The sequence below is a fragment of the Mytilus edulis genome, chromosome 2 (assembly GCF_963676685.1).
Source record: "Mytilus edulis chromosome 2, xbMytEdul2.2, whole genome shotgun sequence".
Classification (NCBI taxonomy): Eukaryota; Metazoa; Mollusca; class Bivalvia; order Mytilida; family Mytilidae; genus Mytilus; species Mytilus edulis.
Genome location: NC_092345.1, coordinates 98,222,644 through 98,247,118, shown reverse-complemented (window position 1 = coordinate 98,247,118; position 24,475 = coordinate 98,222,644). Strand labels below are relative to the sequence as shown.

The 24,475-nt window shown below is 33.2% G+C and overlaps 2 protein-coding genes across 3 annotated transcripts in view; one reads left to right on the top strand and one right to left on the bottom strand.

Moving 5' to 3' along the window:
• LOC139513642 (chitin synthase chs-2-like) overlaps positions 1-24,475 on the bottom strand; it is an 88,775-nt gene that overhangs the window by 10,908 nt on the left and 53,392 nt on the right. For both annotated transcript variants that reach the window (XM_071302312.1, XM_071302313.1), the window contains exons 10-11: positions 4,071-4,278; positions 2,357-2,557 (exon numbers count right to left, since the gene is read on the bottom strand). In XM_071302312.1, coding sequence (XP_071158413.1) covers positions 2,357-2,557; positions 4,071-4,278 — 409 coding nt within the window. The remainder of the gene's footprint in view (positions 1-2,356; positions 2,558-4,070; positions 4,279-24,475) is intronic.
• Positions 1-24,475, top strand: part of LOC139513645 (uncharacterized) — a 250,764-nt gene that overhangs the window by 191,900 nt on the left and 34,389 nt on the right. The window lies entirely within an intron of this gene.

Here is a 24,475-nt window from a genome sequence, read left to right as displayed (position 1 = left end):
TACGCTGCAAATACGCTAGTAATTTTGGATGCTTTCAACCTGTCAATCATATCTGTATCGTTTACACAACGAGCTTTAAGCGTGTATTGTGCGTACGAGAAGCGTACATAAGCGTTTATCGGAGGTTAAAGTAACGTATTAGTCGTATGTCTGGTGTTTGTCTAACGTAGATGAAATGCACGCTACGAAGGAAAAAAGTTTCTTGAACGTATTTGAGACGCGTCCCGGTCGTGTCTTGGTCGTTCTATTAGAAGATTTTTGTTACAAACAAACCCGCATTCGTTTTAGTTTAAGTCGAACGATCTTGAAGCGTATACAACGTGCCTTAAACATATCTAAAACTAATCTGTAGCGCGTTAAAGGTATAGAACCACTAATTCAGGCCCGGTCGGAAAGAACATACAAGAAAGAAGTACATATTTTAAACAAAGTAGTTCCTACGCATAGCTGTATCTTTGTCAATAGCGGGTATATTTGGTTAACTGTGGTATCAAATGAAAGCTTGGGGACTTGGGATCACTGTACAAACCTTGTTGAAAGATTTATTTGAATAATAAAGAAGAATATGAAATTTTGATAGAAGGGCACATTTGACCGGTTGTTCAGATCAGACATTCCTGTTTTTGTGCTATCAAACTTCAGGGAACCAGTACGCTCTAATATGCAATTAAAGGTATGTTGATTTTTGCAGCACAAGTTAGGATAAGATACAGTTTTGACATGAAATAACTGCCACTTTATTTGAACGTAAGACAAAGTAGCCATAAATTCTTGAAATTGCAGAATTTAACATAGAAAGCAATGGGGCTATGAATTAGTGGTATTATACCTAAACGCGCTTGTAGTGTATGTATAACGTACGTGTAGCGTTCAGGTATATGTAAGACACAGGCTTGAGCTGGATGAAAATTTGTATGCTGCATGAAAATTTCCTCAAGTTGTAGCGTTCACCAACCGTATACCTGTGTTTTTCGACGTACTTCAAACTTATGCAACGCGCGTTTAACGATTGCTGAAGCGTTCCTCTGGCGTGCAACTAACGTATACCGACTTTTTCAATTTTCTCTGTACGATTGGTGCACGCCGGTCTATACGACAATGTGTGACGCCGGCATTAGTTAAAGTCGAACGATCTATAATCGATCAGAACACAAACAATCAGAAGCTGTTCAAAACCTAGCGTTCCGACATTACCTTGGTGCTTTCAAGAACCCTTCAAACCTTGCTATACATAGAGACAAGGGATGGTCTAAAGTAAAAACTAAACAAAATATTAAAATTTTCGAGGCTGTATTTTAAAGTAACAAATTAGATAAAGAGATACATAATTTGAATACAGATCATTTGAGGTGATTCAATTATTGTTTTCACTAAAAAAAAAACGATACACAAACATTTAAAAAAAAGAGAACAAATAGAAAATCCCGGTCTTGTTCCTTTGAAAATATAGACGAAAGAACACCCGGACATCACAAACAAAGTGCCAACTGCTAGTCACACGTATCAAAGTCAGAAAAACTGAGAACAAGCGAACTACAACTTCAATTTGAAAAAAATATACTAACCTGTGTGTGTATAAATCGGTTAAGAATGAACAAAAGAATAGTTACCATTTCAGTGGTGACATGAAATAGCATGACATATAATATACAATACATGCTGCCTATTGTCATGGATGCTCGACAACAAAGTATGTAAAAATCCAAAAACTATTATAATGTTGAAGTGAAGTCAAGCATAAGTTACCTTTTTTTAAATCTTGTTAAAACAAATCATGGACAAAAAACCATGTTGTACCGGTTGCATCGACATAGTAATCGTATCCTGATAAGCGGGTATAATTAGTTATGCAAATCCCTATTGAGTCAAAATATCACGATAGTGAATAGGACACAATCGATAAAATTACAGATTCGAGTCTTTTCAGGTATCGTAAGATCTAATACTGAGAATATAGTTCGCTAGTGAGTTAAGACGCAGAAATATAAAACAATTCATTGTAGTTGCCGTAACACTTCTGACGGACGATTTCTTGTTTTTTTCTCATAACTGTGTTGGAGCAACTTTAGCTTTAAGAGCACACTTCTGCAAATGTATTCATACCGTAATATTTGAACCGATATGTTTAAACAACAAACGGCACCGCAAAGGTTCTGTTACTGCTGAATACAGAGAATTTGATGCTTGGAAAGTGATCATGCTTGTGATATATCCTTCATGGAAGTCGTTAATATGTGTAAATATTAAGGAAAAGATCAAGCTAGAAATCTATGCTACATGTAATAATGAAGCAGATAATTCTTTTATTTCAAATGATTTCATACATTTCATGATATAGCTTTATTATCATAGATACCTTGGTCATACTGAACGTGCTCTCTAGCTTTAGAGGCTATGGTTGTATACGTTTCTAGAATGTCGGAGTGTAATATTGCAGAACCACGAAATAGACTGAAACAACCGGGACTGCACAATACACAACCAATCACGTGTTCTGTAGCTTTTTGTAACCAATGACTAATCGCATACTCAAATTGCTGATACCACACCATAGGACCTATAAATAACTTATTATCGAGTCATGTTTTTCGTTACCACAAATTACTTTGAACCTTAACAATATTCCTTCAAAAAAATGCAGATTTGGTTTGAAAGCATGCAAATTAATGATAGAGGGACTTTAACATCCTAATGTCATGCTGATATTGTTGAAATTTCTCATTAATTTAGATACAATTCGTTTGTTTAAACTTATCGATCCTTTAAATGTATTTATTTTTAAAGGTTAACAATTTAATTTTTTGAACAGATCATTGAATATTGTTTTTATTCATTCATTCATTCATTAATTTTCTTTTTAGGGACACAAAACTTTTTTATCAATATTATGACGTCTTTATACTCAATCAATTAGACGTGTAGTGATTGATGTAGTCATTTTATTTTTAGAAGTACATTTCATCTATGAATTAGCTATCGGTAGATCACTATCAGTGCTTAGTCATTTAGTTAGGTGTTGTTTTTGTTTGCTTTGTGTTGATCTTTTGAGTTTTTGAATTGATGTCGTATTTTTTTTCTTATGTTGTGCTTTTATACCACTGTTCAATATTTACGGAGGGTTAGGAGACGGCAAATTTGTTTGACCCTGCCAAGTTCTGTGAGGGTTTAGCGAGACCCACGTTAAATTGTTATCTTAGAACATAAATTAGACCTTTAATTGTTGTTGTTTGATATCTTTTTTAAAACATTTGTCATAACGTTTTTAGTTCGCTATTTTGTTTTTGTTTTGCCCATTGTTGAAGGTCCTACAAGTAACATATAATTGCTTACTTTTACGTTATTTTGGTATATCTTGGAAAGTTGTCTATCCCATCTTTTTATATTTTTTGTTTTCTGAAGCAGAAAGTCATGTATCCAAACAAAGGAGTAGGTCCGGTAAGACCCCTTTTTGGCCCCAAAATATAGCAGTTTTACAAAATTGTTAAAATGTTAACTTTTAGTTATTTATTGGACAGTAGGGGCTGTTGTTGACAATACAATGCACATATATCGAGTACTAGCACCATTAAGTGATGCTAAATTACTGAAATCTTCACAATTGTAGCATTTTAGTTAAATTTTAGACAGTTTTCGTGTGAAACGAAAGTGGCCGCATTCGTGTTCATCCTTAATATTGAAATGTAAGTTGTATTTTTTGATAATACATAACATATATAAAGGTTGAGGATGAACACGGATGCGGCCACATTCATTTTTGACAAAAATCATCTGAAAAGTGACATTTTTCGGCATATTTGGTAGATTTTTTATATTTGAGCTTGAATCGGGTTGTTTTTAATGACTATATCAGTTAAAATCTTTCACATAAATTAATTGATTCAAATGAAATAGACACTTAAGTGTTTAATAAGTGGTCAAAATCTTTCGTAAGATGAACTTGAAATTTGAGGCCAAAATCGGTCCATACCGGACCTTCTCCTTTAATGTTCATATTGCTTCTTTTATATTGTCACAGAAAAATAGTTACATCGTATCATTTATATGTCATAAGATATATAAACAGTATATACCTGAACCGATTGGGTGAATCCTCCCACATGCAGCACCAACTATTTTTGACTTGTTCATTCGTCTCATTAAACTTAGCACTGCTTCTGGCTCAAAATCAACGTCTCCATCAAGGGCTAGAAGAAACGTATTTTCTGCTGCATCTTGAATGCAAGATTTGTCAAACTCGTTTTGCAATTTCCATTTTAGTATATAAAGCATGTACATCACCTATTTTCATAACAAAAAGATTTAAAAATTAGAAAACCCCTATAAAAAAAAAGTGAAGTACGGATTAACATGCGGATTGATAAATTTTATTGTGTAACACATACATTCTACAATATTAACAGGGGAAAATCCCATATATACTTAGATGTGTACAATGTAGTATTCAACAGGAAAAATAAATTCGTTCACAGGTGATGACAAATACTGTTACTTTAACTGTAAAGAACAACAAATTAAAAACATTACTTTCAGTTTCAAGTTAGATCTTATCGGTCACAACTCGTACTGGTAATATATGACTTAAGGTATAATCTAACCTTTTCAAGATGTCTCAACCAGAAAAAAAAAATGGTCTCACTAAATTTACTTTCTTGCTATAGTTAAAAAATAAAACTCAACATTCCTTTATAAATACTATTAGGATTTATATCTTCCTTTAAATGAATAAATTGAAAATTTGATTTGAACAAACACAAATATTTGGTACTTAAAATAGCCTATATAATGTAATATATACATCACTTTAGTAAACAGTCATACACATTATTGCCCATTAGTCTCAAACGATGCAGATTTCAGCAAAGTACTCGACCAATCGTGTACCATTTTTTTTAAATCCACGATAGCGGTGTTCAACTGAATGACATTTAGTTGCATAATACGTGATGCGTAATAACGCTTGTTACTCGTTCTAAAAAGTTTTTTTGATATCAGAAAGTCATTTTAATAAGACTCCTAACATTATAGTAAGTTATTGATGGTTGAGTATTTAGCGAGGATAGTAGTCGTTGAACTTACGTATGAAACTACCATACCGATATCAAGGATACATAGAGCTTATAATATATGTTTTTTTAATTTCACGGAACAACAGAAACACTATAGTGCAACAACAAGATCAGCAATGGAACATACAAAGAAACGAACTATATGATAACAATGGCCATGTTCCTGTCTTGGTACAGGAAATTTTAAGAAACAGATGTTGGGTAGAGCCTGGTTTTATGGCTAGCAAAACCTCTCACTTATAAGGCTATGTTAAAAAAGATCGCTAAAATTACCTCAGGTCGTGACAACAATACAGCACAAACAAACGAAAGAACACATAGCACAGTGAAACGCACATATAAATAATATAATATAATAGTCGTTACAATATGAACAGACGAATGACAATGAACATGAACGACAGAACAAGACATCACAAAAAGTGGCGTAATTTTGTAAAGAATATATAATCTTGAGATTCATACAATTATTTTCACAATATTATTCCAAACAATTATCATGGCTATGACTGTATTGACAGGCTATTTGAAATAAAAGATGTGACGACGTCATATTTATTTGGACAAAATAATTCCTTTATCCATGGAAAACGAAAATTAACTCGATAATACTGAAGAAGACATACATGTATGTGAAATGTACCGAAAATACAGACTTCAAAGCAAAAACGATAAGACATAAAATAATATCCAACCGAAACCAAAACGAAGACATCATAAATAAACACATGAATGTTGGATGTACAAATACCGAGACAAGTCGCTTAGCAATGAAAATTCACACTCGGCAAAAAAGTCATATTCGGGAATAATGTTCGATACTTAAAAGACAGACTACATAGATGTTAAACCACAATATAATTATTAGTTAGTTTAAACATAGACAGATCGTATAGAACAACCAATTCGTGATTGTGTCCATAAAATATCATATCCTCACGTTCATGTTTTATGCGACATGACGTCAAACAGAAAAGGGGTTTGATAAAGCCATATCATATTCACTTTATTAAATACCTAACTTAAATATTTATAGATTATCACATGGCATTTTCCATATTGGCCCTAGTATCAGCCCTAGACTCCCATATGAAGCCAGAGGAATTTAGCCCGAGGGCTTGATATGGGTCGAGGGCTGATACCAGGGCCAATATGGAAAATTACATGTCATAATCTATTCATCACCTATTTTCATGCTGGACAAAAAAGAAGGCATATATCAAATTATTTTTAATATTTTCAACAAAAATAACATTTGAATAAAAACAAAATCCAACAAGTGTATCACAGTGCATCAACAATTTGTATCAAAGTGAAAAAATAAGGTGATGTGATTAATTCAACAAATATATAACAATAATCTTATTTCTCAGAGTTGTAAATGTTAATTGTAATATTTCCAATAGAAGCTAGTGGAAGAATAGAAAATGTGGAACATTTTCCACTGTTTATTTTTACATTTTTTTCTGCAGATTCAAATTTTTTTTATTGTTTTGCAGACTTCATTTAGTTCAATACCGTCAAACATATCATCCTCAGGAAAATCTGCAGGTTTGGCTTCAAAACTAGTGTTTGAAGTTTGTTCTTGTGGTATTAATCCTCGGCTTCCTGAGCCAATATCAGATAAAATATTAGACGTAATTTGCTGTTGATGTAATGATGCTGAACTATACTCCTTGACTGAAGCAACATTCTTATGGCCTGTGAACTGCATGACTGTAGTAGCCTCCACATTGGAGTGAAGAAGTGAGGAAACTGTAGTCTTGCGAACGCTATGGTTGACTTAGTAGACATTTTCTTTGATAAATCTCCTAGAGTATTTTTACCCAATGGCTGCATGGTAAACCATGTTTGTTTAGCATTTTCACTGGCATCATGTTGTATTATCCGTTTTATACTTAGATAAAAGCGACTGGAGTCAGAGCATCTTCACTGTCTTGAAACATGTATGACAAACTATGTTGATGTTGCCTGACACGTCTTATTCTGTTAAAACTGCTTAAACTGCTTAAACTGTTAAAAGATATATTTTTGAAGCTGATATCATTATCATTTTATGTACATGCACAGTCACAGGATAATATTGCATAAACCTTCCTGTTCCTAGGAGATTCTGTTCAAATAACATATATATTTCAGAGGATGAGTTGTCATAGTTAGAAATTGCATTAAATTTCCTTTAGATTTTTATAGGGAATATTCTTATTTTTATGTTCAACAATTTAGACATTTTGGAAATTTAATTTTATATTTGGCTTAAACATTTTGAAGTTTGGTTCACAAGTTTTCTTTCACTTTATTATCTATCTTAATACAGAAATATAAGGTGTAAATCTGCTAAACAAAGAAAAGATTATTTTCAAGTTATCTCGTATGTATTATCTCGTCTATGAAAAAGCAAGGCGACAGATTAAATTATGTAATGTCCATTAGTTCTTTTGTAAGGGTAAACATATAAATACTTTATGTAATTAGACGTCTTTTGACAAGTTAAGTTGATAAAGAAGGAAATAGAAATAGCCACATTGACAATGAGTGGTTTTGCACGTGGTACGATAATCTGCCACTTTTACACTGAAAATTTTGTAAAATAAATTTTGATTGGCTCAAAACCTGAAAATTAGTTTAATTCCATGGATTCACTTTTTTTCTTGATTAGCGTCACTCTGCCATACGCTATCAAGAAATAAAGACTCTTTTTTATTGAATCCTTGGTTTTGACTATTTTCAGGTGAGTACATATTTAGGTCTTTCCACCTTTCCGTGGAAAGACCTATTGAATTTGTTCTGATTATTAGGTCTTTCCACTTTTCCGTGGAAAGACCTATTGTATTTGTTCTGATTATTATTATTATTTTTTTTTTTTTTCTTCCGCCTAAATTTTTTTCTTGCGTAGTATTGATGTTTCAAAAGATGTCGCTTAGATATTTGGAATATGATGTCGTATAGTTTATATGCTTTTAAAATTTACAACTGCGTAACAAAATACTTTACGTTGTAAGAGTTATCTCCCTAAACACTGTTTTTCTTGTGGCCACTACTCCTTCGCAACCGTAAAAGATTACGACAAATTTATTTTACCAAATTGCTCGTTACTTCTTCAGGATTAGGCAATTCATTTGGACCGAAGCTATCTGGAGACTCCATATGAGAGTTATTTCCCCTTATGCATTTGATATAAGTGATATGCGTTTCTAACTGGTAAACCATAAGTGATAGAGACCTAGGGTCTCTTGATTTGAGATCCTTGGTCCAAAAAAATGAAAATAAGGTCAAGGTCAAAGGTCAAGGTCATATTCTAAAATTTGATTTTGGCTTATTTTCACTTATTTTCAAATACTGTATTACATATTGACAAATATTTTTTCCTAAATTGTTAGTTGCGACATGTCCTTACTTGTATATTTTGGTTGAAAGGGTGCGCATACAATAAATTGGAGTTTTTGTCCATCTTACATTTAGAATTACGCGTAAAGTGGTATTACTCATTAACCAAACATATTAAAGACCTAGGGTCTTTTGATTTAAGGTCCTTGATTTGTGACCTTGAAATTTAGGTCAAGGTCATAGGTTAAAAGGACGTTCTAGATTTTGACCTTTGCTTTAAATTCATATAAATACATCATAAAGCCATAGGAACTAATATTTTAAACTGATTTTTCATATTTCAATATCAAAATAGACCTTTACTTGTGGAAAGACCTTCAATTGTTCTCTGAACAATTGGTTTTTAATTAGGTCTTTCCACTTTTCCGTGGAAAGACCTATTGAATTTGTTCTGATTATTATTATTTTTCTTCTTCCGCCTAAATTTTTTTCTTGCGTAGTTTTGTTGTTTCAAAAGATGTCGCTTAGATATTTGGAATATGATATCGTATAGTTTATACGCTTTAAAAAATGACAACTGCGTAACAAAATACTTAACCTTGTAAGAGTTATCTCCCAAAACACTGTTTTTCTTGTGGCCACTACTCCTCCGCAACCGTAAAAGATTACGACAAATTTATTTTACCAAATTGCTCGTTACATCTTAAGGATTAGGATATTCATTTGGACCGCAGCTTTACGGAGACTCCATATGAGAGTTATTCCCCATTTTCATTTGAATTAAGTGATATGCATTTCTAAATGCTAAACCATAAGTGATAGAGACCAAGGGTCTTCAGATTTGAGGTCCTTGGTCCAAAAAAATGAAAATGAGGTCAAGGTCAAAGGTCAAGGTCATATTCTAAATTTAGATTTTGGCTAATTTTCCCTTATTTTCAAAAACCTTAAAAGATATCGACAAATTATTTTTACTAAATTGTTAGTTGCGACATGTTGTAACTTATAAATTTTGGTTGGAAGGGTGCGTAAACAATAAATGAGAGTTTTCGCCCATCTTATATTTAAAATCATGCCTAAAGTGATATAACTCATTATTAACCATACATATTACAGACCTAGGGTCTTTTTATTTGAGGTCCTTGGTTCGTGACCTTGAAATTGAGGTCAAGGTCAAAGGTTAATAGGACGTTCTCGATTTTGACCTTTGCTTTAAATTCATATTTATACATTATAAAGTCATAGGAACTGACATTCTAGATTGATTTTTAATATTTTGATAATAAAATAGATCTTTACTTGTGGAAAGACCTTCAATTGTTCTTTGAACAATTGGTTTTTAATTATTATTATTTTTTTTTTTTTTTTCTTCCGCCTAAATTTTTTTCTTGCGTAGTATTGATATTTCAAAAGATGTCGCTTAGATATTTGGAATATGATGTCGTATAGTTTATACGCTTTAAAAATTTACAACTGCGTAACAAAATACTTTACGTTGTAAGAGTTATCTCCCCAAACACTGTTATTCTTGTGGCCACTACTCCTTCGCAACCGTAAAAGATTACGACAAATTTATTTTACCAAATTGCTCGTTACATCTTCAGGATTAGAATATTCATTCGGACCGAAGCTATCCGGAGACTCCATATGAGAGTTATTTCCCCTTATGCATTTGATATAAGTGATATGTGTTTCTTACTGGTAAACCATCAGTGATATAGGCCTAGGGTCTTTAGATTTGAGGTCCTTGGTCCAAAAAAATGAAAATAAGGTCAAGGTCAAAGGTCAAGGTCATATTCTAAATTTTGATTTTAGCTTATTTTCTCTTATTTTCAACAACCGTGAAAGATATTGACAAATTATTTTTACTAAATTGTGAGTTGCGACATGTTGTAACTTATAAATTTTGGTTGGAAGTGTGCGTAAACAATAAATGAGAGTTTTCGCCCATCTTATATTTAAAATCATGCCTAAAGTGATATAACTCATTAACCATACATATAACACACCTAAGGTCTTTTTTATTTGAGGTCCTTGGTTGGTGACCTTGAAATTGAGGTCAAGGTCAAAGGTTAAAAGGACGTTCTAGATTTTGACCTTTGCTTTAAATTCATATTTATACATTATAAAGTCATAGGAACTGACATTTTAGATTGATTTTTAATATTTTGATAATAAAATAGACCTTTACTTGTGGAAAGACCTTCAATTGTTCTTTGAACAATTGGTTTTTAATTATTATTTTTTTTTTTTTTTTTCTTCCGCCTAAATTTTTTTCTTGCGCAGTATTGATGTTTCAAAAGATGTCACTTAGATATTTGGAATATGATGTCGTATAGTTTATACGCTTTAAAAATTTACAACTGCGTAACAAAATACTTTACGTTGTAAGAGTTATCTCCCCAAACACTGTTTTTCTTGTGGCCACTACTCCTTCGCAACCGTAAAGGATTACGACAAATTTATTTTACCAAATTGCTCGTTTCTTCTTCAGGATTAGGATATTCATTTGGACCGAAGCTATCCGGAGACTCCATATGAGAGTTATATCCCCTTATGCATTTGATATAAGTGATATGCGTTTCTAACTGGTAAACCATCAGTGATATAGGCCTAGGGTCTTTGGAATTAAGTCCCTTAGTCCAAAAAAATGAAAATAAGGTCAAGGTCAAAGGTCAAGGTCATATTCTAAATTTTGATTTTGGCTTATTTTCTCTCATTTTCAACAACCATGCAAGATAATGACAATTTATTTTTACTAAATTGTGAGTTGCGACATGTTGGATCCTATAAATTTAGTTTGGAAGGGTGCGTAAACAATAAATGAGAGTTTTTGCCCATTTTATGTTTAAAATCATGCCTAAAGTGATATAACTCATTAGCCATATATATTACAGACCTAGGGTATTTTTATTTGAGGTCCTTAGTTGGTGACCTTAAAATTGAGGTCAAGGTCAAAGGTTAATAGGACGTTCTAGATTTTGACCTTTGCTTTAAATTCATATTTATACATTATAAAGTCATAGGAACTGACATTTTAGATTGATTTTAAATATTTTGATAATAAAATAGATATTTACTTGTGGAAAGACCTTCAATTGTTCTTTGAACAATTGGTTTTTAATGTATATATATTTTTCTATTATGTTTTAAACTACGAAGGTAATTTATTCAATTTTGAAAGGTTAATTAGTTGAATTAAATATTGGGTTTTTAATTCAAATTATTTAAGAAACCGTCAAAAATGAAAATCCAAAGCGTTTCTTCATATCCTATTTGAAAAGTTAACTGATGTACTTTTGGCAAAAAGTACTTAATTTGGTAAACAGAAATTTTAAACATCACTTATGTAAATATATTTGTTTCAAAGTTACAGTTTAGTTTGTAATAGTTTTAGTTTACTATTACTGTTTAATTATGTCACTGTGTACATATCTTGAATGTACAGTTAAGTTTTGGTATTGCGGGCTGCCATAGATTTATTTATATGGGAGATAACTCAGGGTTTACTTGCGACAAAATTGCGGGACAAATAATATTGTGTATTTTCACCAGTTTAGAGCCAAAATAAGTCATGGTTAGTGTTATACATTTATTATTCAATACATTAATGTTAGTTTTCCATTGTCGCCAAGTAACAAAGCTTGTATAAGCAAAGAAACATTAGTTCTCCTGAATTTCCCATTCCAGCCTTGTGATTTCTATATTTTGAGACTTTGTTTCTTTACTATCCTAATAGTTAAGACTGATGCCTAAAATTTAAGTGCATTTAAATATATTACTTTATTTAAATTGTATTTTACTTTAGAGTAAATTAACTCAGTAGTCCCAGAATGTTTTATTTTAGTATGTGAGCTAGGTCCCCAGAGATAACTTAAGTAGTTATCCCCCCTTGATATGCAAATTAGTTTGCAGGTGTTTGTTTTAATTAGAGTATTTTGTATATAAACTTGTTTGAGATTAATTACATGTTTCATTGTGGCATGTCTATGGAGAGTCATTTTAAACAATGCAGATTGTTTATATTTAGTTTTGATATTTTATAAAGATGATAAAATTTAATGTTTAAGAATTTTTTAGTCAAAAAAAATACAATTTGAAATTTATAAATCTTTAGTCAAAAATACAATTTGAAATTTATATCTGTTTGGTTAAGGCGTTATAAAATCACGTTCCTTATTCAGGGATAGACATCAGTCAGAATGTTTTATCTTTAAAATTCATATTTTATTTGGTTTTATTCTACTAAGCCATGTAAAGGCTTAGTTTAGGAAATTTTGATATTGTTAGTTTGCTGTCTATTATTATGTTGTGATGTAATATATATTATAGACTCTGCCATACGCTATCAAGAAATAAAGACTCTTTTTTATTGAATCCTTGGTTTTGACTATTTTCAGGCCTGCCAAAGACAATTGTGTCAGCTTTCTTTAAGAAGCACGCAGCACCCGAAAGTAAGCTCACCGAATAGTTCATCACCCTGCTCGCTCTACCCACACAATAATTACACAGAAAACTTAGTTGTGTCATGAGAATGGATCAGCTTTCAGCTTTTTGTTTCCCAGTCCTGTGACTTCAAGTGCTTTCTTTTCGCTGATGTCACATCTCTACTGTGGTGAAATTCCTTATCTTTAAGAATATTTTCTTTTCCATCAAGTGCCTATTAGTTGATGACTGAATTGACTTCAGGCTGTCCGGCTCATACTCCTCATTTTTAATAAAATCTGGCTAAGTACTGATTGAGTTCATGTACAGATATATCCTCTATTGTCCGTAATTCGTTGATCTCCTTTTACCATTCAGTTAATAATTTTACGTCACTTTTAGTTTTTCTCTTTGTGTTATCATTTTTCATTTCTTCAATGAAATTACTGGTATGAACATTCCATACTGTGATTAACCCACAGGCACTTGTTTCTATCCATACGAAGGTCGACTATCCATATAAATAGAAGAAGGTGGCTAACGAAATTTTTTTTAGGTCACGACAGTCTCCGCTTGGGACGCTTTTTCTACCCTTCAACTTAATGCTAAAAATCCCTACCTTATATGAATCGATTCAGTAAATATTTTCCTTTAACACTAAACTAATTTCATAATCCCCACAGTGTTCCTCTTCACGGTAATCTACTCTCAATTCACTAAACCATGTCCAAAAGTTCAACTACCATCTTTCCAATGTATCTACTTCCGGTTGACATCGCAGTAAATTTATTTTGTTTTCATTGACTCAGTTTCTTTCCCCCTAATTCTGATACGTTTTTTACCTCCAAAATAAAAGATCGATGAAATTCTTTAGAGTTACCATATAAATTCGGAATTCTCTAGTATTATCGAATTCATTCAAATTAGTTTCTGACTTTCTGATTTTTTTAATAACAACAATAAATGTACTTATTTCGGTGAAATTTCATCTTTAAAAATATATTGATAATGAAAATAATAAACTGGTAATTTTACAGAATCATTTCGTTTTTAAAAAGATAGCATTCTGCCCACAACCGGAAGTAGATACATTGGAAAGATGGTAGTTGAACTTTTGGACATGGTTTAGTGAATTGAGAGTAGATTACCGTGAAGAGGAACACTGTGGGGATTATGAAATTAGTTCAGTGTTAAAGGAAAATATTCACTGAATCGATTCATATAAGGTAGGGATTTTTAGCATTAAGTTGAAGGGTAGAAAAAGCGTCCCAAGCGGAGACTGTCGTGACCTAAAAAAAAATTTCGTTAGCCACCTTCTTCTATTTATATGGATAGTCGACCTTCGTATGGATAGAAACAAGTGCCTGTGGATTAACCTCTCATCGTCTGCTTCAGTTGCCATCTTGTTTACAAATAGTATTTGATTGACAGGTCACCGGAAGTCAAACTCGAGGCACGATATGGATTTTCGAGAGCTGATATCGATATCAGCCCCGTGGGCTGATAACCAACCTTGACTTCCGGCTCTTATTAGCCATGCAAAAACGTACATATCAGTACTAAATATGTGAAAATTCTATTTATCGTATATTTAATACTAAATACAACAATTTTGTATATCTAATGAAGGGTCTTTTTTCCAGTCTGTATCACATACCCTGTATCGTATACCCCATATCGCATAGGTAAACTCGTATCGCATACCCTGTGTTGAAGAATCTTAATAAACCATGAGTTGTGTTTTTCTATACGTTTAATCGTCGTGATAGCTAATGCATATAATATAACGTCACAGAGTTAAGCGGTATGGTAACAACGTTATCATAACGTAATGTTCGTACTTCGCGTATTTTTCGGCATTCTGGGGGCCGACAAAAGTGCAATATGTAACGAAAATAAAAAAATGTAAATTCACAATATAGATAAATAAATTTAAAATTAATGTCCATCTCAAATAAAATAATCAAATTCCTTAACCTTGACTGAACACAATTAATTTTATCTCTCAGTCCATTCGTGGATTTTTCTTCTGGCACACACGGCGGCTTCACGAAACGGTAATCGTCTTTGTATGTTACTGGTTCCTGGTTGTTGAGTTTCACGTGTTTCCTTTGGGTGAATATTGTCACATATCTCTAAGGGATATAATTTGACGATCGGTCGAGAAAAGCATCCGGATTTTGTTCTCACTTCGGCTGCTCTTGTAAGTCCATCGTTTCCAGTTATTAAAGAATCAACGACTCCGATTGTCCATTTGTTTCTTGGATACTTGTCTTCTTGGATTTGAACAACATCTCCCACTTGAATTGTCTGGTCGTTATCTCCTGTTCGGGTGTGATATTCACGTAGCGACGTTAGATATTCTGATTTCCATCGCGACCAAAATTGGTCAATTACAAAATTTTGCAGTTCAGCACGTTTAGAAATGTCGCTTCTGTCTGTGAAACTATAAAGAACTATAAAGCAGGTGCGATGGTGTCAAAGGTTCCTGATCCTCGATGTCGGTGGACACATACGTTAAAGGCCGATCGTTCAACACGGCTTCAATTTTGGTGACTATTGTTTGTAAATCCTCCAATGTAATGTACGATCTTCCAAGAACTTTTCGTAAGGACATTTTTGTTAGTCCTAATAGAGAATTCTCGATATCTGACTTTTCTAACGTCATACATACAGTATACGTAAGAAATCACAATTAAGACTATATTTGAGATTGAATTGTCTCCCTTTTTCCAAAAAAAAAAAAAACATATCAAAATGCATTCAGCTATAATTTCGCCATTATCTTCATATTTTTCTTAATCTAATTAGGATATATAAATTAAGAAAACATTGTTGTACATAGGGAAAGCGTTCATTTTCAGTTAGGGAGTCATGAATACATTGGACAATTAAAACAATCTTCATACTGTACGTGTAAGTCTTTTTGTTTGTAAGAAACAAACCGATCAAAAACCAGTTACAGCCCAATGCCATTAAGGGACTGTTTTATGCTTTATGGTCTGGTGTGGTCTTTTTGGAATGTTTTCGTCTTTCATTTATTTTCATACTTCGTCATCCCGGGCTTTAATATCTCAGATCGTTAATCTATGTCCTAGCTTTCTTACGAGTTATTTAGTGTGAATTGTTGCAACTGTCTTTTTAAATTGATTTTTACCGACTGCTGTTGCATCACTTTCTAAACTTAGGAGAGCATTTTGAGTCGGTAAACATGTTTGTCCACCGCCATAATTTATGCTCGGTCGTATGCTACTCAGTGCTTGACTTTGTTGCTGTTTATAATATTTGTGTTTGGTTCGCACATGTTTGCTTTCTCGTTTTAATTCCCTTGCCTTTCCCTTTCCAAAATAGCGATTTTGTCAGTGCATAATTACTCGATCTTTAAGCGTACATGCACGTCTTCAACTTGAAAAAGCAGTTTCGATTTTTAGTAATTATAGTGATTCTGGTAACTTAAAATTATTGACCATTAAACCTTAAGAAACATAATCGTAATTAAAAACCAATTGTTCAGAGAACCATTGATGGTCTTTCCACCAGTTAAGACCTTTTTTTATATGAATATATTAAAATTTGGTTTTAAATGTCAATTGTACCGTCAAATGACAGCTTATTGAACGCTAATCCAAAAATGTATGGTTTCTATGGAAAAAGATATAGATAAGGGAGATAATTGTTTACTTCCGGTTCAAACGATGTTATTTCCGGTATAGTTTGATAGTTAAAGTGACACTGATTCCAAAAATATATGGTTCTATATACTTTTTCATTAATGAAGTACAAAATATAGCTACTTCCGGTTTACAAAAGGTCACTTCCGGTTGTCTTTTTCTAGATCACATTGCTTGCAACCTAATTTTAAAAGTCCCAAGTCTTGATCATGTATACATATGAGGTAAAAGCAAAGGTCAAAATCTAGAACGTTACATTTACCTATGACCTTGAGCTCAATTTCGAGGTCATCAACCAAGGACCTCAAATCAAAAGACTCCAGGCCTCTACTATATATGGTTAATGAGTTGTATTACCTTACAACTAATATTAGATATAAAAGGGGGCAAAACTGGAATCAAATGTCTACGTACTCTTTTGACTAAAATCTACGTGTTACCACATGTCGCAACTAACAATTTAGTAAAAACAATTTGTCGATAAGTTATACGGCTTTTGAAAATGAGTGAAAATAAGCCAAAATCAAAATTTATAATATGACCTTGACCTTTGACCTTGACCTTATTTTCATTTTTTTGGACCAAGGACCTCAAATCAAAAGACCCTAGGTCTCTATCACTTATGGTTTACCAGTTAGAAATGCAAATTCTTATATCAAACATAAAAGGGGGGATAACTCTCATAAGGAATCTATATATGGCTTCGGTCAAAATAAAACAGAACATCCTGAGGATATAACGAGCAATTTGGAAAAATAAATTTGTCGGTTTCTTATACGGTTGCGAAGCCTTAGAGATAACAAGAGAAACAGTGTTCGGGGAGATAACTCTCATTTGGGAAAGTATTCGGTTAAAACGAGTTGGTTTCAAAAGCGTATAAACTGTTCGATATCATATTCCAAAAATCTAAGCGACAACTTGCGAAACAAAAAAACAGCGAAGGAAAAAAATTAGGCGGAAGAAAAAAAAAAAAAATAATAATAATAATAATAATAATAATCAGAAGAAATCCAATAGGTCTTTCCACGGAAAAGTGGAAAGACCTAATTAATGGAAGCAAAGGAATGTATAAAGAGCTGATATCCAGTTTAGGATTCAATAACTGGAGACACTGCTATACATCTGTTGTACTTTGTTTAAAATGCCAAGGGTTAATTATTAAGTCAAAGCATATTATCATTAAACTATTATAATTGAAATAAAAAATCTCAAAATACAAATATCATCCCACTTTGTTGACCGTCAATCCACGATTTTCAAACCAAAATAGGTTGTATCTCTAATTTAAAGTTGTGTTTGACGTATGGTTATCATAACTAGTATTTTGAAGGTTTTTTTTCTCCGGAAAAAACCTTCAGATATACCTTATAGTCAAGTCAGAATCAACATATGTGTGAAATTATAAAAAATCAAAAGATAAATGTTTATGGTTGATACAAAACTTCACGCCAACATATAAATGTGTCGTATATCTTGTATGAAGATAGTTCTTGTTTGTTTATTGTCGTCAGTACATAATTAAGGCAATCTGAAATTGAGCCCTTGGTCTGGACTAAAGCTAAAAATGAAGGTCATACGGTAACCAATAGTTGCTTAAAATCAACATTATTTCCCCTGATAGTTAGCTATCTGATTGTTAATACTGTTAGATGTCGACGATTCATCTTTTGTGGTTGAACAAAGGATTTTTTTTAAAGTTTATTTTTTTTGGCTTCATATATATCATGTATATATTATTCATCAAATTGTCTGTACGAAATAAAATGCCCCTCCGCACCAAATATTTAAACACATAAAAAGATGGTTCGTTCCTTCTATGATGTTAACATTAGAAAGAAAAATAACGGAACATCTGAGTTGCTATCTCCTTGCCATATTCTACCAAACATCTCTTTAAACGAGTATCTTGGGAAGAATTTCTTTATACGAAATATCGAATGAAACAAGTGTGGACACAGACTAGCGTGGACAGTATCCAGCATATAAGAGAATTACTCGGTCAAACTCATAAGACCCAAACAAATTCGAACTTGATTTGGATTTTATCATGGACATTTGCCAGCCAGACGATACCCCCAGATAGACCATCAGAAAGACAGATAAACAGACAGATCAGACCACCAGAAAGACAGATATACAGACAAATAGGACCACCACACCGACAAGACCATCAGACAGACAGACCGACAGGCAAGGCCCCCATACAGTCACACAAACAAGACCACAAGACAGACACGCAAAAAAGACCACCAGACAGACACACAAACAAGACTACCAAACAGGCACAGACAGACAAGACAATCAGACAGACAGCAAGCCAGGCAAGCCAGACAAGACAACCAGACAGACAGACAGCCAAACCAGACCACCAGATAGACAGAAAAGACCACCAGACAGACAGAAAAGACCACCATACAGACAGACAGACAGACAAGACCACCATGCAGACAGACAGACATACCAGATAAACAGACAGACAGACAAGAACACCAGATAAACAGACAGACAGACATACAAGACAACTAGACTAGACCACCAAACAGACAGACACACAAGACCACCAGACAGATATACAGAGGAGACCACCAGACAGACAAGACAAACAAGACCACCAGACAGACAGACAACAAAGACTACAAGACAGACAGACAAACAAATATAATAAAGTCTCCTACAGCTCCACTTCACAGGTCAGGGACTTATATATCTAGTTAACACTAGATGATTAACGATCTATATCAATCAACAAAATGTTTTATAGCTAATTAGGCACTAGTCCCACATAAATCAATTTAGTTTAATAACCGATTAAACTTAACCAAACTTAAACTAAATCAGCATAATTATCTTTGCGTCTTGGCTTTAAAGGTCATATATAAATATGTAATATAACGTTGCTATGAAATAAAGAGAAGAGCAAATATATTTGCGGGTTTCTACAATGTACATGAAATACTGTTGAGACCGAATATCTACAGATAAGCCTTTTTCAAATGATTTTTACAGTTTGTTCTTTTGTTGTACTATATATATAAAACCACTGTTCCAGGTTAGGGGAGGGTTGGGACTCCGCCACATTACGTACATATGTGCCTGTCCCAAGTCTAGAGCCTGTAATTCAGTGGTTGTCGTTTGGTGCCGTGTTACATATTTGTTTCTCGTTCATTTTTTTTGTACATTAATTAGGACGTTAGTTTTTTCGTTTGAATTGTAAAACGTTTTACATTTGTCATTTCGGGGCCTTCTATAGCTGACTATACGGCATGGCCTTTGCTCATTGATGAAGGCTCTACTGTGACCATTTTTATTAATTTCTGTGTCATTTGGTCTCCTGTGAAGAGTTGTCTCATTGGCAATCACACCTCATCTTTTTTTATTTATTATTATTTTAAACGAGAAACATTTATCAAACATACCAACAAACGACAAGCACTGCTCCTGACTTAAATTCCTGACTTAGGACAGGTGCATATAATATATGCTGCGGGTTTGAACGTTTTAACAGGCGCCAACCTTCACCCTAAAACTGATACAGTAGTATAACATTACAATTGAAAAGACGCACTATAAAATATTAATTGAAAATGGCTTTACTCTTAGACTATAAAAAAATGAATGTAATATGAAATCGTGTACCAGTGTTTGACTGAAATTTCTGCAAATTTACTTTGCATATGTTGTTATGGCTCTTGCTCTTTCTGCATGAAAGAGAATAAACTTTCAGAAAGCAACAAAAAAAAATAATTTTGCAAACATCAGCTACATTTTCTTTTATCTGTTTTGACTCCTTATAATTATAAAATCTTGATTTATTTCCTTGCAAAAACTTCTAAGCTTGTTCAATTTCATGTAGTATGTGCTGCAACGCATTTAAAAAGATTGGAATTGATGACAGGGGACTCTACAAAGATCCTTTAGTAATCTAAATAAATGTTCATCAGTTGACAAATAACATTGCACATTAACGTAACAACTGTAAAAATACAAATGTCGTCTTCACCGAAAACTTAAATAATCAATTTGGAAAAAAATGTATAGACGTTACGCGTGATGTTCGTACATGAAAGCGTGACACAACGTCGCTAAAATTTCGTAACGTTCAAACCAAAAAATGGACTGAAACGTTGTTTTTAAGCAAGTGCGACATTCTTTTAAGACTCCGCAAAATCGACGGTGCCTTTTAACTACTTATCGAAAATTGATATATTTTAGTTTTTTGAAAAATTAAGAAAAATAATATTTTAAAAAATCATAAAATTCTACCATTATAAAAGCAGTGATAAGCAAACAATTGACGTAAATTTGAGTTGAGTTCGTTTTTACGTCAAAAAATGGCGGTGCGACAACCTTGTAAGCCTTTGAAAAATCGCTCATAAATTACCATATATCATTTTTCAGGATATTTGTCTTTAAATTCATAAAATTAAGCAAATTAACATTAAATTAAATACAAATACTAAACTTTTTTCATTTTAGATAAATGTTTTTTGATTCTCAAATCTGGAATCCCATTTTTTTTCACCGTGGGACAGATTTGCCCTTGTAGTATGGAACGCGTTTTTTTTTCTATGACATCATCATAACGTCATTAAAAAATGCATCAAATACTTAATGAACCATTCTGTTTAATAATGAAAAAAAACGTTTTTCAAAATATTAAATAGTTTTGACAAAAATCATAGTTTAGTGGTTACAATAAATGAAATATGTTACGCGGGACAACCTAAAAATCGCCGTTTTTTAAAATGAAGCTTCTCGCATGCAGCATAAAACATAGTTTCAACAATCATTTTTTTCGTTTTTATTTTAAAAATCGTTATTTTTCAAAATACGTACAAAATCAATGAATATGATATCAAAAAATTATATATTTTGGACTTGCATCTTGCCAACTACACCGAATTTCCAATGAGGTACGAACATCGCGCGTAACGTCATAACATATGTCAACTTCAATTAAAAGATACTGATAAATTTCATTTTATCTATAAAAATCGTATTTTTTTTTAGCTTACTGTCAAAAAAATATATATCTGTAAAAACAATCACCGACTTACCATCTTACGTATGCAGTCAGTGATTAAGTTCGCAATACATAAGTTTTCACCTTTTTAACGGTCTAAAAATGATTTTGGGAAAAGAAAGACAATCCAAATTAATAATTTTCACTTTCATACGTACAATGTATGCTTGAAAGGTATAAATAACATGAAATTGACGCTTCATACGTACAAATACCATTGTTAAGTTACATTTAATGTATAAAGTAGATACTTATGTCGCTTGTGTTGTTTTCTCTATTAAGCGCTCCCACCAACCACCATACCAGGGAGCTCGTTTTATTATGAATTTCCAACTCGTCCCACAGACGGATAACGCATCATTTAAGGTTTCAGATTTGGTTAGTCTCTCTAAAGTCTCGGATGCGGCCATGTACGTTGACGCATTGTCAGATATCATCACTCTCGGCAAAGACTTGCGGCTCGTAAATCTTCTGAACGCTTGTAAAAAAGATCTTTCTTTAAGATCTGTGACGACCTCTAAATGCACTGCGCGCGTTGACGCACATGTAAATAAGCATATTAATACTTTGCTTCCGTGTCCGTTATTGTCTTTAACAAATAACGCGCCAGTAAAATCAACACATGTGACGGTAAACGGTGGTGCTTCCATTAATCTTGTCTTTGGTAGAGGTGGAGGATCTGGCGGACTGTACGGTTTTCCGGTTACTTTACGGCAAGTAATGCATTTACGAAGAACTTTTTTCACTTGTTAACGTATTTTAGGTATCAGATAATTTTGGCGAATCTTGGTGACTGTGGCTAATACTCCTGAATGTTTTAAATTCTTATGAACTTCCGATATAAGCAATTCAGTAAAATGATAATTATTTGGTAATAAACACGGAAATCTTGAATTTTCACTAATTGGAGCAATATGAATTCTCCCGCGGCAACGAATGATTTCTTTCTCATCTATATATAGTCGTAATTGTCGAATTAAGGTATTAGGTGTGTTCGATTGCGACTTCAAAGTCTTGATTTCTTTATCAAATGAAATCCTCTGAGCACTTATTATCCATTTTTCTGTTGCATCTTGTAGTTCATCGCATGTGATGAATTTGCTCTGTATTCTATGTAAGCGTGATTTGCGGCAATTCGCTATGAATCGGTAAATCCATGAACTAACACGTAGTATCTTTGTTAATGTACTGTATCTCATAATATCCAGTATGCAATGAATGCCATGTGTATTATTCACTTCAATTGTATTTGTAACGCTCTCCTCTTGATCTATATTCAACGACCAATACGTGACTTTGTTTATTGATAAAGCTGATTTTACATGTGCTGCAATTCTAGCTCCTATCACAGCGGCCACTAGTTCTAATTGTGGTAATGTCAATGTCTTTATAGGTGCAACACGGCTCTTAGCAAATACTAATGTTGACTGATGTCCATTTGTAATATAAACAGCTGATCCGTAGACTCTCTGGCTGGCATCAACGAAAACATGTAACTGTTTTGGTTCATCTGTACTCGCAGTTAAAAACTGTCTCGGTAACTCTGTGTTTGTTGAAAATTCTAAGTCTCTAGCTAATTCCAACCACTGTTGTTGTACGTTTAATGGTAGTGGCTCATTCCACTCAAGTTTGTCTTTCCAGAGGTCTTGCATTAAGATTTTGGCCCTAACGGACACTGGCGAAAGTAATCCCATAGGATCGTAGATTCGAGATGATTGACTCAGTATTTCACGTTTCGTAATGTTTGGTTCCTTAATATCTGTTACATTAACTTTATGAAAAGAAATTGTATCTTTTTCAGTGATCCATATCATTCCTAGTATTTTCACCGTTATGTTCTTTTCGGCTAAATTTTCGTTTTTTTGCAATTTCAGTTAAATCACTGCAGTTTGAGCTCCAAGATCGCAAATTAAACCTCCCTTTGACATTAAATTTCTCGCATCCTTGAAATATGTAATGGCTTCGTCATAAGTCTCAACGCTTGACAGAATATTGTCTACATATAAGTCCCTTTTCATCGTTTGTGTTATACTACTTTCATTTTCGTCCAAGTGCTTAAGTAGAGTGGCATTTAAAATAAATGGTGAGCATGTTGCGCCAAACAATATCGATTTAAACCTGTAAGTTGTAAGATTGCCATGTGGGTGTTTGGGGTCAGCTAACCAAAAGAAACGTGTAGCGTCACGATCCTTCTTGTCAAGTCCTATCTGTAAAAAGGCCTTTTCAATATCTGTACTGATACCATATTTTCCGATTCTGAATCGCATTAATATTTTCGTTAAGTCATTTAGATTTGGTGGCGTTGACATTAAGCAATCATTTAAGCTGTCTAAATCTTGCTGTGGTTTACAATTGCAGTCGTACTCTATACGAATTTGGGTAGTCTCTGAATCTTTTTTAACAGGATGGTGAGGAATATAGCGAATCATATGTTTGTTGTTATCATCTTCCGTATCTGGAACTCTCTCTATAAATCCTCTCTTTTCTTGGTCATTGATTATTTCACTGTATTTTTGTAGCAAGTGCGGTTCCCGGTTAAGGCGTCTAATTATATTCTCGGTCCTACCTTTAGCAATGGCCATATTTGAAGGCAAATCTGGGTGGTCAAGTTTCCAAGGCAACTTTGCCGTGTACTTTCCATTCTCGTAATCAATAGTTGTCTTCTGGTATGTCTGTAAATAGTTGGTGTTCTCCTTGTTTTCACATGTATTGATTCCTATTGACTCAAGTGACCAAAACTTTTCAATCTCTGTCTCCTCCAATTGATGGGATGAAATGATGTTTAAAAGAACTGTAGATCTTGAATGCTGGCTGATATTTGCAATAATTGGTCCTGATAACAAATATCCTATCTTTGACTGTACAGCGGTGGGTCCTTTTCCTCTTATGATTTTGTCCTCGATAATTTCCCAGTAATAATCCGCGCCTATTAGTATGTCGATCTCAAAACGCTCTCCACTGTGTAC